We start from the raw sequence: 18,026 nt of genomic DNA, 5'->3' as shown, positions 1-18,026 counted from the left end.
AACTACATTGTCGCTTGGGCAGTACTTTAAGCTACTAGCTGCCAATACTTGGCACCTTATTCATTCATATATATGAAGTGCGTGGGATATGTTTCCCAGTTAACAACTGAATGTTCGAACATTTAACATGCACCTGTTAACAGTCAAGTTTACATATTTGCATTTTGCATAGCGATTACCCCCACTTGAGCGGTATTCAGATGTTATATGATTGTACATTTGGACACTTCATTGATAGATCACTTAATGTTTGTTAATAATCACTTATTGCTGCTAACACCTCGTTTGTTTTTATTTATGTCCATTATGACGTCCTGAATAGAAGTAATATAGAATATTTGTGACCTTTTAAAAAAAACATTTTTGCATATGCACTTTAGCTCCTTATTGAGGTTTAAATAATTTCATCAAGATGTAGCTGCCTTTCTGTTTCATTATTGTGCAAAATGTATTGGGACTAAATAAAGATGTGAAGCAGAAATGTCCCCAGTTTTATAAAGACACAAACTCCATTTAAAAATGGCGTGTCTGTTCGTTCACACTAGTTGTAAGGCATGTGAGCCTTTTCATGGGATCCTTAAGGAACAGGAAATGGAACTGCATCTTGTTGGGTTAAACTGAGCTTTTCGTTTGTAATTACACTATAGCCGGATAAGGTCCTAGAGTGGATATATCGTGTGGCGTTGGAATAGGTTATATGGCAGATCTGTAAGCCATGTCATATCATGATTTTATGGATTTTTACAAAAACATACATTAAATTAAATATCGGCACTCTAAGGGTTAGAGCGCCCAGGTTTTTTGTTTTGGCAAACCTCAGTCCCTATGATCGGCAAGCATTGTAGTGCGCGCTGTGTTGGTTTGGAAGTATCACGGAGTTGTTTCCTCTTCCCACCTGTAGGCACCCACTATACTTTGAGGCAGTACGATTGTCCTTGATTTACTAAGCTAAACACTGTTTTCTTTGAGCTTAGTTTTACTTGAGCTACTTTTTGAGCTTAGTAAATGAGCTCCATAATCAGCCCCATATATATTATATATAATTTATGGAAATTAGTTTGTCTATTATTTATTTTCATGTATTTATTTTGTTTACTAAAATGTTAGAATTATTTTAGTAGACAAGTTTAATATTTCTTTTCTGAAAAGTTTTTTCCAGCACTTTACAATTGGCAATGTGAGCCGTGAACCAATCCCTAGATGCCATCTTTCTACACTCCTGCAGCCCACTGACATATTTGCTACAAAAAAACTGGAAAAAGACAAGGTATGGTTTCAGTACTTTGTTACCAAAAGTAAAAAAAATGCATTGCCTGAAATTGGTTGCATTGGACAAAATTCAATTCTAAAATCCAGTTTTACGTTGGACATTGATCCATTAGTTGCTTAGAGATGAGTGCATTGTGAACATCATAGCTCTTTAAGTGCAACCCATGACAAAATCTGAATATCTGTTAAATTCTGCTCTTGGTTCATTATCTGAAATGTGCCTTATGCAGCAGTTCTTCGTAAATTGCTTTCAAGCATGCTTCCTATATTGCATATCCACGGTTTATGGTTGAAGTACTACTCATCGGTTCCCTGTAGTCCATTCATCTGTTCTATTATATGTTGCTGTATGGAAATTTGAGAATCTATTTTCAGTGCGTCCACAGCTGGACAGAGAGAAATCCAGCTCCCACTGTGAAAAACCTGAGGTGGTTCTCACACCTACTCCCCATGGATCCTCTTCTCAGGTGACCAGGGAAAGGCCATTGCTTTTGGATCCTGACTTGGGGTCGAGGGAGGATCACCTGGGTGGAGGATCCTTGGGGATTGGTGAGAGGACAACCTTGGGCGAGACATGGTATCCCCCATTCCCTTATCAAGATGGACTCTCCATTCCCACAGCCTTTGTAGGGTATTGTCAGCCTCACACTGTGAATTCCGACAAATATCAGCCCAATACCAAAATGAGAAGGCGACATAGAGGTGTGAATAGTTGGCATAGCAAGTAAAATCCCAAAAAGCGTGTGAGAAGAGTATTGACCCAAGTCAAGTGGTCAAATTGACTTTAGGTTAGAAAGAAACCTGTATTGGCTGGAGCCAGAGAAATACTGTGAGCATAACTAAGTGAATCTTGGCCAAGTTAGCCACGGGAAAGTGTTGGAACAAAATAAACATGATGCAAGAATTGCTCTTCACTGTTGAGGGAAAGGATTGGACCATTGTTGATAAAGCAGATGGAAAAGAGGTTTCGAGGGGATTGTGTCCTCCAACGTATTCCACATCTATGACAGTAATGACCACAGCTATGCTGCTTTGGAATTTCTTTTCAGCGTAGGCGTCCTGCGTCGATGACATCAATAGGCTGTCCCTCGAGGGTCGATGTCACCGGATGTTATATATAGGATGCACAGCGCCCGTAGCCTCAGTTCTGTTTTTTCTGCGAACGTGTTCGCTTCCGAATCTCAGTGCGTTCGATGTTACGGAGAATTCTCTGTATGGCTAATTTCCCAAACCTAGTGAGTCCCCCAGCAACTTTGCTGGATTTTTGGGGTTTATTTTTTCTCTCCTGCTAAGAGTGAGATTCTTTTACTCCCACTCTTAGGCATGATTTGAGGTGTTCCTTTATCTTTCCATGTGTTTTATTGGCTATGGGGTCTTTTACTCCATAGGGTCTCATGTGTTTTTAATGTGGGTTACACAGCACCCTCCGTGCAGTAACCCAGGGGTGTCGTAGCGACCATTGGCTTTACTAGTCCCAAATTATGAACAGAAACCAGTACAAATCATCATATTGTGGACGTACTGGTCGGGGCAATTCGATTGCCCCAGGGTTCGAGGGGGCACGTCTCCGTCCCCCCTGATCGAGTTTTGGCTGGTGGCAGTGGTTACTACTTTTTATATTCGACCGCAAATATATCTCTATGGGATTTTCCCATTGTTCGAGGCTACCAACTTTAATTATTTAATTCTTATAGCCTCGAACATACCGCCGGTTTATTTAATTAATATTAATTCACCGGTTGGTATTTTTTGCCAGAACTCGATTCTAAAATGGCGTTTGTGTTCTCTTCTGTGACTCCAACCCAAGTCAAGCCCTTTGTTCCACTTTTTGGCGGGCTTCTCCACAGAAGCCTCCAAAAGTGGTGCCACTCTGTCTGGGTACCACAGGGGGTGTTGGAGGGGGGTTTAGGCATCCTGGACTCTTGTGTGATTGGCCCAAGTAGCATGTTTGATTGACAGCTAGGCTGAGTGAATGGGGGTGTGCTGCATAAAAGCAGGGCTTTGGGGACTGGAACTTCAGAAGTCGCCACAGGACCTAAGAATCCGAGGAGGGAGAAGCTGAGCCGACCTGCAATGACGACATCACCGGTGGAGCCCTGCTGAACCGTCTCACCACTTTTCCCGACGACAGAGGAGCTCTCCAGTCCGGAGAGCCTTCTTCCTTTGACTGGTGGGGATAACCAGTTTTGCCTTCTTTTCACCTTCCTGGAGCATCTCGTGGCCGCCATGCCTGTGCCAAGCACCCCGGCAACCGGAATACCACGGTTTACCACTACCGCAAAGAGAAGGGTAGTACCTTTTAACCGAAGAACTCCGCGGTTGGTTTCTTCCCTGGCAGTGCAACGACCTTCATCTTTCCTCCACGGCGAGACCTCTTCTTCCTCTGGACGAAACGCTGACTTGCATCTGCTGCCAGTAACAACTGCCCCCGCTGGAGCTTCCTTCCACTTAAGGCACTGTGTCCCGCCTGGCTACCCTTGCGACAGATCGTTCGGGGTGACAGTAAAGCCTCAACTTTCTAACCTGGGCTAGCCTGGGACAACCTAGCTAACTTTTCCTGACTTTAATTTCATCCTTTGTGTGCAAACTATCTACAAGACTCTTTGGGCATAACCCCGCTGTGTGAACCTGGACCCCTTCTGCTAGCTCTCTCCAAGAGTGGGCCTTGCAATTGACTTCCTGGCTCTCCAGTAGAACTCTGCCTATCCTGCCTTACTGTGGTTCTTTTAAAAGTATTGAAACTTGTGTGCTTCCTTAACTCTGCCTTTTTCCCTCCCTTTCTTTATAACTTATTAGAGTGTCATCTTATATTAAGCGCTCACCTCTGTCTGAAAATAAGTGGTGTTTCTCACTAAGACTTGTCTAATAAGTGAATAGGGTTGTATATATATGATAGTGACTGTGTGCTGAATTTACTTACCTCGTTTTTGCTAGTGTAAATCCCAAGTGTGTCTTTAAATAAATAATTATATACTTTTACACCAAAGCTCTGGTCAGTGTTTGTTTGTGCTACTGTGTCTCTGTACCTATTGTGTATACTCTGCATACTGCCTAACTCTTCCTGAGGGAAGTCTGACTGCTCAGCCACAGCTACCAAGTGAATCTGTGTGGTACAGACTGCTACCAAGTGGGTTTACTGCCAAGCACCTGTAGTCTTAAATCTTTTACATTGGTCCCTAAGGGAACTGCACAGGTTTCTGCCTAACACTCGATTCTTCTACTTCGATTGCGAAAGTTTGAGAAAATGTCTTCCTCTTCTTCTACCCCGAAGTCGGGCTTTAAGAAGTGTCAGGACTGCGGTTCCAAAATGTCCATCACGGACCCGCACGACGTCTGCCTCTGGTGCCTCGGCGAAAGCCACGCCACCGACTGCGATGACTGCCAGTCCCTGACCTCGAAGGCCTTGCGGGAGCGGAAGAAGAAATGAACGGTAGGTAGGGTGTCTAGGCCCCATAAGTCGAAATCTGCTGGGCTCTCGAACAACGAATCGAAGGGCGACTCTCTGCGTCAGCGCAAGTCACCGGGGTCTCGGTCTCTGAGTGGTTCCCGTCATTCCTCTGCCTCTACTACGCATTCTCAGAAGCGCCGTCACTGGTCGCCTTCCCCGTCCACGTCGGAGGACTCCGCCAGAAGGTGGTTGACTTGCCCCACCAAGTCTTTGTTGCCGGCCGAATGGGACGCATTCCGCCAGCAGAGGATGGCGATTTTCGAAGCGCAAGGCACCGTTCCGTCTGCGCCTTCGAGAAAAGCCGGCAAGGAACGAGCTAGGGCCACCTCTCGCACTCCTTTGGGCTCGGGCGGTCGGCGCGATCGGGAGCCGTCGAGGTACCGATCGGACAAGATTGATCGCTATAGCCGTGCTAGATCCAGGTCCCGGGCCTCAACGCCATTGACACCGTCGGAGCCTGTGAGGCCTTCCAAGAAGACGTCGACGCCATCAGCGCCGTGTCCGTCGAGGGACTCTCTCGAGGCTCCGGCTTCGAAGAAGTTGTGTACACCATCAGCGCCGAGGCCGTCGAACCTCGGGGCTCCGACCTCAAAGCAGTTGTTGAAGTCATCGGCGCCTCGGTCGACGCCGATTCCATCGGTGCCCTCAACGCCTTTTGTGGAGGATTTGCCGGAGGTGCCCCGGAAGGCTGTGGAAACTCTGAGGAAGGCTTGCAGTAAGTCTGTGAGGCCTGTTTTTCAGCCCTTCTCTGTTCCCCTACCCAGATTGGATTTATTCCAGCCTTTGGATTATAGTTCAGAAGTGGAAGAAGGGTCTGATGAGGAGATGGTTGTGCCTCCAGAGGTTCCTGATGACCTGTTGTCTGTTGACAGCCAGATGGAAGAACTCTGTCAGTCCTTGCATAATGCCAGTGGTCTTGACACCTCTCCAGAGGTAGAGTTTGGCAGGCCTGAGCCTGGTACGCATGCCGAATCCTCATATAGCGTCTCATGTCGAGGGTGACTGAGTACTTGGGGTGGTCTGCTCCACCTGTTGATTTTCTTCAGGATGATCTGACAGATCTCATGGACCAAGGTCCACCCACTGACCCGGTGTTGCCATCTCCCAGCTAAATCTCCATGCTGAATCTGTTGGTAGCCTTCATGACCATCAGTCTGGCTTCAGAGCTGCCAGAAGCACGGACCTGCTCTCGAACCTTGACTCTAACATTCCATGTGTTCTCATTTTGCTTGAGCTCTCTTCTGCCTTTGATACTGTCAACCATACCATCCTGCTCAACCGTCTCCGTGATAACCTGGGTATCACTGGTCAGGCTCTGGCGTGGCTGTCCTTTTTCCTCTCAAATCGACCCTCCCAGGTCCAACTAGGGTCTTTCCTCTCTGACATCTTTTTCTCTACCTGTGGTGTCCCCCAGGGTTCTAACCTCTCTCCCTGGCTGTTCAACCAGTATCTGGCACTTCTCGCCCACCGCATCGCCGCTCTCTGCCCCAACTTTTAGTGCTATGCGGATGATACCCAGCTCAGTTTCAGATTACCCTCGGCCTCCTCTTCTCCTTCCCTCATCTCTGACTGTCTTTCTGCTATCCAGAAATGGTGTGCCGCCAACGACCTCTGCCTTAACGTCAGTAAGACTGAGATTCAACTCATCGGCACACCCACTCCCTCCTTCCCTGCAGCTCTCTGGCCGGCCTCTCTTGGCCCTCTTCCTGCTCCTACCTGCAAGGCACAAAACCTTGGGGTCATCTTCGACTCCACACTCTCCTTCTCTCCTCACATATCTGATGTCTCTAAGAAGTCACACTACCAACTACACCTCCTCAGAGGTATCCTTCCTTTCCTCTCCTTCCCCCAGAAGCTCACTGTCTCTTGAGCCCTGGTTCTCTCGAAGCTGGACTACTGTAACAGCCTCTACCTAAATCTGCCCGCCTCTACTCTCCGCCCTTTGCAACTCATCCAGAACAGGACTGCAAGACTTGTCCTTGGCCTCAAGCCCAGGGACCGTATCTCTCCAGGACTGAAATCACTACACTGGCTCCCAGTGACTGCGAGGATCAAGTTCAAAACCCTTTGCATTGTCCACCAGGCCGTCTGGGGCCTCGGGCCAAAATACCTTCAACTCTCTCTTCCTAAATATCTTCCTTCTCGTGCTCGTCGCTCATCCGCCTCCAACTCCCTCAGGGTGAGCTGCTTCTCCAAACAACGAGTTGGGGGCAGATCTCTCTCCGCTGCAGAGGCCTCCCTCTGGAACAGCCTTCCTGCCTCCCTGAAACTTGAGGAGAACCATCACCGGTTCCGGAAGCACCTCAAAACCTTCCTCTTTGCCTCCGCTTTCTCTTCCCCTCTCCTCTGCTAAAATTACTGAAACTGCACTGAATCTGCAACTGGGTCACTCACCGTTCTCGGTCCTTGGCCCAGCCACTCTCCCATGTACTGCCTCCCTGGCAACCCCTGCACTGCGGGACTGTGTCTGTATCCCTACAGCCCCCCTTCCCAGCACTTGTCTGCACTTACCTCGCACTTGCCACCAGCTGGCCCTTGTTATTTATCCTGTATGCTATAACCCTGTACTGCTGCACTTTTCCCTCTACCTTTCCCCCCTGCACTTTTCCCTTCCCCTCTACCCTTGCACTTACACGATCTGAATGACACCTGGCCTAGTAGGATCGTTGTCTGTCACCCCTTGTTCCCCCTCCCCCCGCCTCGTCGCGCCTTTAAACACTTGTGTATAGGCGCGTTACAAATATCATATCATATCATAAGGGTGGCAGCGGCGTGGACTGCTCCGGAGACTCTCCCGGCAGTGAATAAGTCGCTTCCCAAAAAATACTGTCTAGCCAGTGGTGACCCCCGATACTTGTCAATGCACCCTACTCCGGAGAGTTTGGTGGTGGAGGCGGCTACGACCCCCGCAAAGCAGGCTGCGTACCCTACCATCCCTCCTGATAGGGACGATAAGCGCTTTGATGGTTGGGCAAAGAAGGTATTTTCTTCTGGGGGTATGGCTTTAAAGGCAGCCAACTACGTTTGTGCCTTGGCAAGCTTCATTCACACTCTGTGGAATTGTGCATCGTTGGCGGCTGAGCATTTTCCCGAAGGGGAGGAATGGGATGGTTTTCTAGCCCTCGTGCAGGATGGCAAGGATGCCATGTATGAAGCCGTTCAGTCGGGTTTGGACATGGCAGACTATGTCAGTCGGCCCATGGCTGCAAGCACCCTGATACGCAGGTTTGCGTGGTTGCGGAAGTCGGGGTTTGCTCCTGATGTGCAATCCCGGCTTCTCAGCATGCCCTTTGATGGTAACCATCTGTTTGGCAGCAAGGCTGACGAGAGCCTTGAGAGGTTGCAGACCTCCAAAGCTGCAGCAAAGTATTTGGGCGCTGCAGTAAATCAACCTCCGCCTTTTCATCCTAGAGGACAGCAATGGAGGGGAGGTTCCTTTCAGTACTACTCTTCCTTTGGTAGACGAGAGGAGATGCCAGTCAAAGGGGCCAACGTAGGAGTACCAGAGGTGGAAAGCAAGATACTCGAGGTGCCAAAGCCGCTCGTGCAGTTGCCTCTTTGCCCTCAGGCACTGCCGCAGCCGCGTCCGCTCAGTTATGAGGCCATTTCCAATGGTTCGCCGGTTGGGGGCAGACATGCGCAGCATCTTGAAGAATGGCATGCCATTACTTCAGATGTGTGGGTTCTGGAGATCATAACCAACAGCTATTGTCTTCCTTTTCGGCAGAGGCCTCACGACAAACCACCAGGGAAGCTCTCTTTGAAGCGTCCGGATCTGCTCCTTGCGCAGGAAATCCTATCCCTGCTGGAGAAAGGCGCCATAGAACTGGTGCCTGTAGCGGAGAGGAACAAGGGATGGTATTCCCCTTATTTTTTTATCCCGAAAAAAGACGGGGTTGAGACCCATCATGGACTTGCGTTGCCTGAACAAGCTTCTCAGGAAGGACAAGTTCAAGATGGTAACCCTTTCTCATGTCCTCCAGGCCCTTCAACTTCAAGATTGGTTGGTGTCTCTAGACCTCAAGGATGCTTACTTTCATGTGCCGATTCATCCAAAGCACAGGAAGTACCTGAGGTTCACGGTTGGCAACTCGCATTTTCAGTTTCGGGTACTGCCGTTCGGCTTGACCTCCACCCCGAGGGTATTCACCAACCTGATGGTGGTGGTGGCAGCGTATCTCAGGAAAGAGGGGATTCATGTCTATCCCTACCTGGACGATTGGTTGATCAGAGCGCGCTCTCCTGAGCAAGCCCTGGATCATCTGTCCGTCACCTGCCACTCCCTTCACACGCTGGGCTTCTCCCTCAATTTAATGAAAGTCCCATTTGACACCTACCCAGCGGCTCCAGTACATCGGAGCAGTGCTCGACACATCGCTGGGGTTGTGTTTGTCTCCACAGGTGAGGGCTCATCACATTCTGCAGATGGTGGACAAGTTTCAACGTGCCCAGAGTCTCTCAGCGTTTGAGTTCTTGAGGTTGCTCGGCCTCATGGCATCCTGCATTTTCCTAGTACCAGAGGCCAGGCTGCGGATGATATCTCTGCAGTGGGCTCTCAAGATGCAGTGGTCGCAGTTCTCCGGCAGGATGTCAGATCCCGTTCAGATTCCGCCCTTGGTCGCCCAGGATCTTCTGTGTTGGGCTGTCGAAGGCAATCTGATGAAGGGTGCTCAATTTTGGTAACTGTGGCCGGAGGTGACGATCGGGACGGATGCATCCCTCACGGGTTGGGGAGCTCATGCCAATGAGTTGACAGCCAGCGGCCATTGGTCTCCGTCGGAGTCCAGAATCCACATCAATCTGTTGGAGCTGCGGGCTGTCAGGCTAGCCCTGAAGGCTTTTCTGCCGTCTGTGCGGGGGAAGAATGCCCTGATTATGACGGACAATACAGTGGCCATGCACTACCTCAACAAAAAGCGGGGTGCAGGGTCACTCCCATTGTGCAGGGAGGCGATGCAGCTCTGGTTCTGGGCCATTCAGTAGGAAATTTAAATCTCAGCAGTTAATCTGGCCGGAGACGAAAACGCAGCGGCGGATGCTCTGACCAGGCAGAGCATGGTCTCTCACGAGTGGGAGCTGGCTCAGGAAGTTCTTTTGGAGATCTTCGCCCTTTGGGGAACCCCAAAGGTGGATCTCTCCCACCAGTGTCAACCGGAAGTGCTAGAGATTCTGCTTGTGGGAATTTCCTCCAAGAGGAGCCTTAGGGGACGCGCTCGTAGTGGAGTGGTCCTTCCCACTGCTGTACATGTTCCCTCTAGTCCCTGTCATTCCGCAAGTGTTGCAGAGGTAGCAGAGGTTACGGAGGTTCGGTTCCCGGACGATCTTCATTGCTCCGGCATGGGCCAGGAGAGCGCGGTACCCGGACCTTCTAGACATGTCCATCTGTCCTCCACACCGTCTTCCCTACCGAGATGATCTGCTCTCACGGGGGCTGGGGGGTCGAGTTCTCCATCCTGAGGTCAAGTCTCTCAGCCTTCATGCTTGGTATCTGAAAGGCTGAGTTATAAGGATTGGGACCTCCCCAAAGACGTGATGGAGGTGTTGCTTTCGGCCAGAAGGCTTGCAGCGAAATCCCTGTACCGTTACCGTTGGAGAAAGTTCTGCGACTGGTGCAAGGTACAGAATGTGGATCCTTTGCAATGTTCCATTCCTGTGGTTTTGTCTTTTTGCTTTCTTTAGCTCACAAGGGCCTGCAAGTAGGTACCATTAAGGGTTACCTGGCGGTGCTGTCCATATTTAGGCGCTCGTCTGAGAAATGTTCTTATTTTAAGATCCCTTTGATTTCTCAGTTTCTAAAAGGGCTAACTAATGTGTTTCCACAGTCGCCTTTCCAGGTACCGGGATGGGATTTGAATTTGGTTTTAAAGTTCCTAATGGGAGCTCTGTTTGAGCCCTTACATTCTTGTCCGTTGAGACTGTTGTCCTTTACAACTTTATTTTTAGTTGTGGTTACTTCCACATGCAGAGTGAGTGAGTTGCAGGTACTTTCCGCCAAGCCACCTTTCACAGTGTTCCATAAGGACAGGGTTGTCCTTAGGGTTCGTCCTTCTTTTCTTCCGAACGTTGTGTCGGAATTTCATTTAAGCTAGAAGGTGATTCTTCCGGCGTTTTATCCTCCTTCGCATCCTGGTAAGGAAGAAGAGAGGCTCAATAGGTTGGATCCTAGGAGAGCTTTGAGTTTCTATCTCTCACGGATGTCACGGGTCAGAGTGGACGATCAGCTCTTTGTTGGTTATGCTGGAAGGAGCTTGGGCCAGGCTGTCTCCAAACAGACTTTGTCCAGATGGATAATTTTGACTATCTCGGAGTGTTACCGTTTGGCGGGAAAGGACCCTTCAGTAGGCTTACGGGCTCACTCTAATAGGGGTGTGGCTGCCTCCACTGCTCTACAGAGAGGTGTTCCGATTCACAATATTTGAGACGCAGCCACATGGGCCTCTGTCCATACTTTTGTGAGACACTATGCCTTGGACTCCATCCATGGGCAGGATTTGGCCTTTGGTAAGGCAGTCCATTACTCAGCAATTTTAATTGGGCATTCTAAAATTCTAAATTTGTAAATTCTTTTCCCACCTCAATACGTTGGTACTGCCTTGGGAGTCTGTCATAGATGTGGAATACGTCGGAGGACTCAATCCCCTCGAAGAACAAGTTACTTATCTTACCTGGTAACTGTAACGCTCACCTGATTCCCGTAGAGGCGCCGGTCTTGACTGGGCGTATACCGTATCTTCAAAGGTGATGTGTAACACATGGCTGGCTCTTTGGGCTGGACCTCTGTGCACTGTATGTCTGACTCGAAGGGTAAGATGTCTGCAGATAGAAAATATGGGATTAAGGAACTGGGTTATTGAATGTCTCTCTCTTCTTCCCTTTCTCTTCTCCTGTAGAACCCCAAAGGTTAACGCTCTCACCTTAGGGAAGTGAACGCCGTGCTCTCCATCTGCCTCGGGGCAGGGTGCTGTAACCAGTTTCTTCACTGGATAAGGGGAGCAGGCCTCTTGACTTCAGAGGACTGCTGTCCGTCGTTTACTGCACGAACGGTAAGTTTCGAGTAATTCTAATGTCTTTAAAGTCTTTAGTAATGATGTTTCTTGTTTTGCAGGGTTCCGGCGATGGCGGATGACGGGCTGAAGTGAGTTGAAGATGGAGCCCGTGTGATGAATAGAAGCGCCTGGAAGCACGTAAGTAAGCGCTTGTTGCCTGCTTCACGATGCGCTCTAACTGTCATTTTATTTTGCAGGTACAAGTTCGGAGCGGCTGCAGGGTGCCGGAATACCCACTGGGTTAGATGTGGAAAGGAGTAATGGCACGTGAGTATTAAAGTTCCCCAATGTCTTTAAACGCACCTTGTTTTGTCTTTCAGATGCGGGATGCAGCGCCGAAGGCCTCCGGAGCGTGCGAAGAGTTGGTAAGCTTTTGTCTTTCAGATGCCGGAATGCAGTGTGAAGACCTCCGGAGCGCACGAAGAGTAGGTAAGCCTTTGTCTTTCAGATGCCGGAATGCAGCGCGAGGCGTTGGTGACAGCCGATGGACCAGGTAAGTGAAGAGCTGTCACTGAAGACCGTAATGCTAACCTGTTCTTTCTTGTCTTTATAGGTGTTGCTGAAGACTGGATTCAGGATGGTAAGCCTTTTTCCTTAGGCCCAGGATCAGATGCAGAAGACACGATGAGCGTTCTGCTGCAGAGGATGCAGAATAACGCAAAGCAAGATTCATCCATCGGGTGTGGTTTAAATAGTCTCCTGTAGTGCTTAGGTGTCTCCTTCCACAGCCATGCCTAGGTAAGAAAAGTGTTCCTGCTTTCCAGAAGAGTTCCAGTGTTCTGAATCTAGGGAGTGGCTCCTGCCCCACCCAACAGGAAAAGTAGTTCCAAACAGAAGAGGATCAGAGGCTCAACTGGCAGGCAAGTAAGCAGCATGGTCTGCTGCAGGTAAGTCCACCCAAGCATTATGAGCCCGGCGCTTCCAGCGCTGGGACTGGGCATATTTATGAGCCTGGTGCCACTGGCGCCAGGACTGGGTCCAAAAGGTCCCAATTGGGACTGGTTGGCACTCGGAACCTGGGTTATGGATCTGCTTCCAAGGGAGTTGGGAAAACCCTGACCTTTTGGAAGCAGAGATCATGACAGTACCCCCCCTCAAGGCCCCTCCCAAACCGGGCTTCTCCGGGGGTTTTGGCTTGTCAGGAAATGTTCGGTGAAATCTTTTGATTAGGCGAGGAGCGTGGACATATTCAGCAGGTTCCCAGGATCTCTCTTGGGGGCCGTAGCCTTTCCAGTCAATTAGGTAAAATAGTTTAGATTTAGAGATCTTGGAGTCCAGAATGCTTTTGACTTCAAACTCGAGTTCTCCATCAACTAGGATAGGTTTTGGCGATTTAGTTAGTCGGGTTTGAGGTTGCACGGGTTTTAATAGAGAGACGTGGAAGACCGGATGTATCTTCATGTGCGGGGGCAAGTCCAACTTGACCGCTACTGGGTTTACTATGGTAGTGATGGAATAGGGACCAAGGTATCTTGGGTTGAATGTGCGTGGCCCTTTTAGAGGTAGATATTTGGTGGATAACCAGACTTGATCCCCTACTTGATATTGAGGGGCTTCCTTCCGATGTTGATCTGCTCCTTTCTTGTATTGTTCTTTAGCCCTTTGAAGGTGAGAAACAGCTTCCATAAAGGCTTGGGTGATTGTAGAATGCAGGTAGTCTACTGCTGGTGTTTCAAGATCTTGGAGGGGATCCAACTCCGAGGTTCGAGGGTGACTGCCGTACAAAAGAAAAAACGGGGTTTTCCCAGTTCCCGAATGGACAGAGTTATTGTAGGCATATTCGGCTATCCAAAGGATGTCTTTCCAAGTTTTTTCAGTTTGTTGCAGCATGCAGCGTAAATACTGTTCCAGAGTTTGATTGGTCCTCTCGGTTTGTCCGTCGGTCTGAGGGTGGTGACTGGTCGATAGTCTCACATCAATTTGAGCCGACCGACAGCAACTTCGCCAAAAATGAGAAATAAATTGACTACCTCGATCCGAAATTAGAACCGAAGGAAAACCGTGCAGTCGGACGATGTTTTCGAGAAATTCTCGGGCCAGAGTTGCTGCTGTTGGCAAGCCTTTGAGCGGAATGAAATGCGCCATCTTGGAGAATAAGTCCACGATTACTAGAATCGTATTGTATCCGGAGCATGGAGGTAGATCGGTGATGAAGTCCATAGAAAGCGTATGCCAAGGGCGAGGTGGGATGTCAATAGGGTGTAAGAGGCCTGCTGGTCTTTCCTTTTGACTCTTGTTTTGGGCGCATACTCCACAGGACATTATAAAGTCTCTGATATCTTTTTTCCAAGACGGCCACCAGAAGCAGCGCTTGATCTTTTCTGAGGTCTTGGCCATACCGGGATGTCCTTCCATTAAAGAATCGTGATAACAAGAGATTACTATTTTCTGTAAATCTGTGCTGGGTAGGTATAATCGTTCTTGGAAATACAATAAGTTGTCCTTTACTGCAAAGTCCTTTCCCTGCAGATGCCAATTCTGTATGTCTGCTGGAGTTACAAGTTGCCTGGCTTTATCCTTAACTTCCTCTATGGATTCTGTGGCGATTACACCTTGAATTCTTTGTTCGGGAATGATTGGTACAGGTTTAGGGTTGATCAAGTGTTCTTCCACTCCCATCCGAGAAAGGGCATCAGCTTTACCGTTCTTTATACCAGGTCGATAGGTAATTATGAAGTCAAACTCGGCAAAGAATAATGCCCAACGGAGTTGTCTAGAGGATTGGGCTTTTGCGGTTTTCAAATATTGCAGGTTTCGGTGATCCGTAATCACAGTAACGGTGTGTCGGGCCCCCAGCAGATAATGCCGCCAAGCCTTAAAGGCAGACTTGATAGCCAGAAGTTCCTTGTCAGTAATCGTGTAATTGATTTCAGGAGGCGAGAATTTGCGGGACCAAAATGCCACGGGATGCAACTGATTGGGTCCTTTTGTGATAGAACTGCCCCCATGGCAAGGCTTGAAGCATCAGTTTCCACGATGTAGGGGAGTTCGGGGCGAGGGTGTTTTAAGATTGGTGCAGAGATAAATTTAGTCTTCAAATCCTGGAAAGCTTGTTCCGCCTCGGTAGACCATTCAAAACGTTTGTTTTTATTTAACAAAGCAGTGATGGGCTGGACTATTCGAGAGAATTCGGGGATAAACCTGCGGTAAAAGTTAGCGAAGCCTAACATGCTTTGCACACCTTTTACGGAGGATGGTGATGGCCATTTGAGAACTGCATCGACCTTCTTTGAATCCATACGCACTCCGCCAGGTGATAATATGAATCCCAAGAATTCAACTTCAGTCACGTTGAAAACACATTTTTCCAACTTAGCGAAAAGTTTGTGTTGACGCAATCTTTCGAGGACCATTTTCACGTGTTTACGATGTTCAGATTCCGATGAAGAATAAACGAGGATGTCGTCAATGTAAACAACAACACACACATCTATGAGCTCTCTGAGGACATCGTTCATAAAATATTGAAAGGCGGCCGGGGCATTGCAAAGTCCGAAGGGCATGACCTGATATTCAAATAGCCCATACTTGGTGCGGAAGGCCGTCTTCCATTCATCGCCCTCTTTTACTCGTACCAAGTGGTAAGCTCCTCTAAGATCCAGCTTTGTATATATGCATGCTTTTCTGACTTGGTCCAGGAGTTCAGGGATCAAAGGTAACGGATATCTATTCTTAACGGTGATCTGGTTCAGGGAGCGATAATCTATACAAGTTCTAAGGTCTCCTTCCTTTTTTGGAACGAAGAACAAAGCTGAAGAAGCAGGGGACTTGGAAGGACGAATAAACCCATTTGCCAGGTATTGATCCAGGTATTGTCGAAGGTGAAGGTTCTCAGGCTCGGTGAGGGCATAAATTCTACTACAAGGAGGAGTAGATCCAGGTATCAGGTCTATCTGGCAGTCATAAGACCTATGAGGAGGTAGAGAGTTTGCCTGATCCTTCCGGAAAACATCTTGGTATTCTAGGTATTCGGGAGGTAACTGGGGAGTCTCTGAAGAAATTGCTGCCAGTGCAACACCAGGTGGAGGGTGACAAGTAGAGACACATTCTGGAAACTGGACCGTTCTTGCTCGCCAATCGATCAGAGGATTGTGTTTCTCTAACCAAGGTATTCCTAGAATAATCTGAAACTAAGGGGCCTTGATCACATCGAACACGATCTTCTCATGGTGTCCATCTTGACTTACCAGCGTCACCTCTTGAGTGGTATGCGTTACTGGCCCGGAGGCTATCTCCGTACCATCCACCGTAGTGATGACGTCCTTTACAGCCTTGGGACAAAGAGTTAGATTCATCCTCAAAACCATTTCATGATCCACATAATTGCCGATGGCACCGCTGTCGACGTAAGCTTCAATTGCATGTAATCGATACGAATTATCAGGGCTAATGAGGACCATAGGTATCACGAAATGCGAGGTCACGGAACTGGTTTTCACGCTCGGCAAGAGGACCTCTATTCTTGTCGGGCGAGGTCGTTTCCCTGCTCAGAGTTTGTAACTTTGGTAACTGCAGCTCCTACTGCCTTCTTGGCAGGTTTCACCGGACAGTCTCGAAGAAAGTGCCCTGAGTTTCCGCAATAGAGGCATAATTGCAACTGTTTTCTCCTTTCCCGCTCCTTTTGTGTTAGAGGACCTTTCAGACCCCCTATTTGCATGGGTTCCCCGGAGTCTACTCCTTTGGAAGGAGTTGGCGGTTTGGAAAATACTCGAGCATCAAACTTGGAACGATCGGCCTTCCTGTTCTGCAGTCTGTGATCTATTTGAACGACTAAGTCTATATAGTCCGAACAATCTTGTGGGGGATTCACTACTTGGGCTAACACATCTTTGAGCTCTCCACGTAGACCTCTATAAAACAGCGTAATCCTTTTGTCGCAGGCCATTGAGTTTCCACTATCAGTCTGTTGAAAGACGCAATATAAGCCAAAAGGTCTTGATTACCTTGTCGCAACGAAAGAAGCTCATTGTCCAAGGCCTGCCCCTGTGAATGTCTTGCGAACAGTTTTTCCATACTGAGCTGAAAAGCTTGAAAATCATGGAGGACCGGATCATCTTGATTTACTAGAGGGATCGACCAGTCTGCCGCATTGCCACTAAGGTACGAAAACACGAAAGCTACTTTAGCTTGATCAGTTGGAAAGGCTGCTGGCCGGCATAAGAAATGCAACCAGCACTGATTGATAAATACTGCAAACCTCTTTGGGTCACCAGAAAATCGTTCGGGCGGAGCCAGAGGTACATTCCCAGGTAGGTTGATCTGCACTGGATTCATAGAGGATGTAGAAGGAAGATTTCCCCCAGATGCGGGTAACGGGGTCTGTCCGGCTTGTGACTGTAGCAATTGTCTAGCGAGATCATCTGTTCGCTCCTTGGAAATAATCAGTTCCCTTCTTAGAGCGTTCGTTTCCTGACGGGCTGCATGCACTTCTGCCCTTAGTTCCCCAAGTAACTGGGCTAGCTGGTCGGTATCCGAGGTTTCCATAGCGCCTGGACGGGAGTTTTGTGGTAGGCTTTGCGTTCTGTAACGCTCACCTGATTCCCGTAGAGGCGCCGGTCTTGACTGGGCGTATACCGTATCTTCAAAGGTGATGTGTAACACACGGCTGGCTCTTTGGGCTGGACCTCTGTGCACTGTATGTCTGACTCGAAGGGTAAGATGTCTTAGGTAAGTGAACGCCGTGCTCTCCATCTGCCTCGGGGCAGGGTGCTGTAACCAGTTTCTTCACTGGATAAGGGGAGCAGGCCTCTTGACTTCAGAGGACTGCTGTCCGTCGTTTACTGCACGAACGGTAAGTTTCGAGTAATTCTAATGTCTTTAAAGTCTTTAGTAATGATGTTTCTTGTTTTGCAGGGTTCCGGCGATGGCGGATGACGGGCTGAAGTGAGTTGAAGATGGAGCCCGTGTGATGAATAGAAGCGCCTGGAAGCACGTAAGTAAGCGCTTGTTGCCTGCTTCACGATGCGCTCTAACTGTCTTTTTATTTTGCAGGTACAAGTTCGGAGCGGCTGCAGGGTGCCGGAATACCCACTGGGTTAGATGTGGAAAGGAGTAATGGCACGTGAGTATTAAAGTTCCCCAATGTCTTTAAACGCACCTTGTTTTGTCTTTCAGATGCGGGATGCAGCGCCGAAGGCCTCCGGAGCGTGCGAAGAGTTGGTAAGCTTTTGTCTTTCAGATGCCGGAATGCAGTGTGAAGACCTCCGGAGCGCACGAAGAGTAGGTAAGCCTTTGTCTTTCAGATGCCGGAATGCAGCGCGAGG

The 18,026-nt window shown here is 48.7% G+C and overlaps 1 protein-coding gene across 2 annotated transcripts in view; it reads left to right on the top strand.

Annotated features, from left to right (window-relative positions):
• The window catches only part of DNAAF9 (dynein axonemal assembly factor 9), a 2,133,167-nt gene that overhangs the window by 1,425,848 nt on the left and 689,293 nt on the right, over nt 1–18,026 (top strand). For both annotated transcript variants that reach the window (XM_069632250.1, XM_069632251.1), the window contains one exon: nt 1,150–1,267. In XM_069632250.1, the coding sequence (XP_069488351.1) occupies nt 1,150–1,267 (118 nt within the window). The remainder of the gene's footprint in view (nt 1–1,149; nt 1,268–18,026) is intronic.

Source organism: Ambystoma mexicanum, chromosome 6q (genome assembly GCF_040938575.1).
Source record: "Ambystoma mexicanum isolate Mex_15411 chromosome 6q, UKY_AmexF1_1, whole genome shotgun sequence".
In the NCBI taxonomy this organism is placed as follows: Eukaryota; Metazoa; Chordata; class Amphibia; order Caudata; family Ambystomatidae; genus Ambystoma; species Ambystoma mexicanum.
This window is presented reverse-complemented; position numbering and strand designations above follow the sequence as displayed.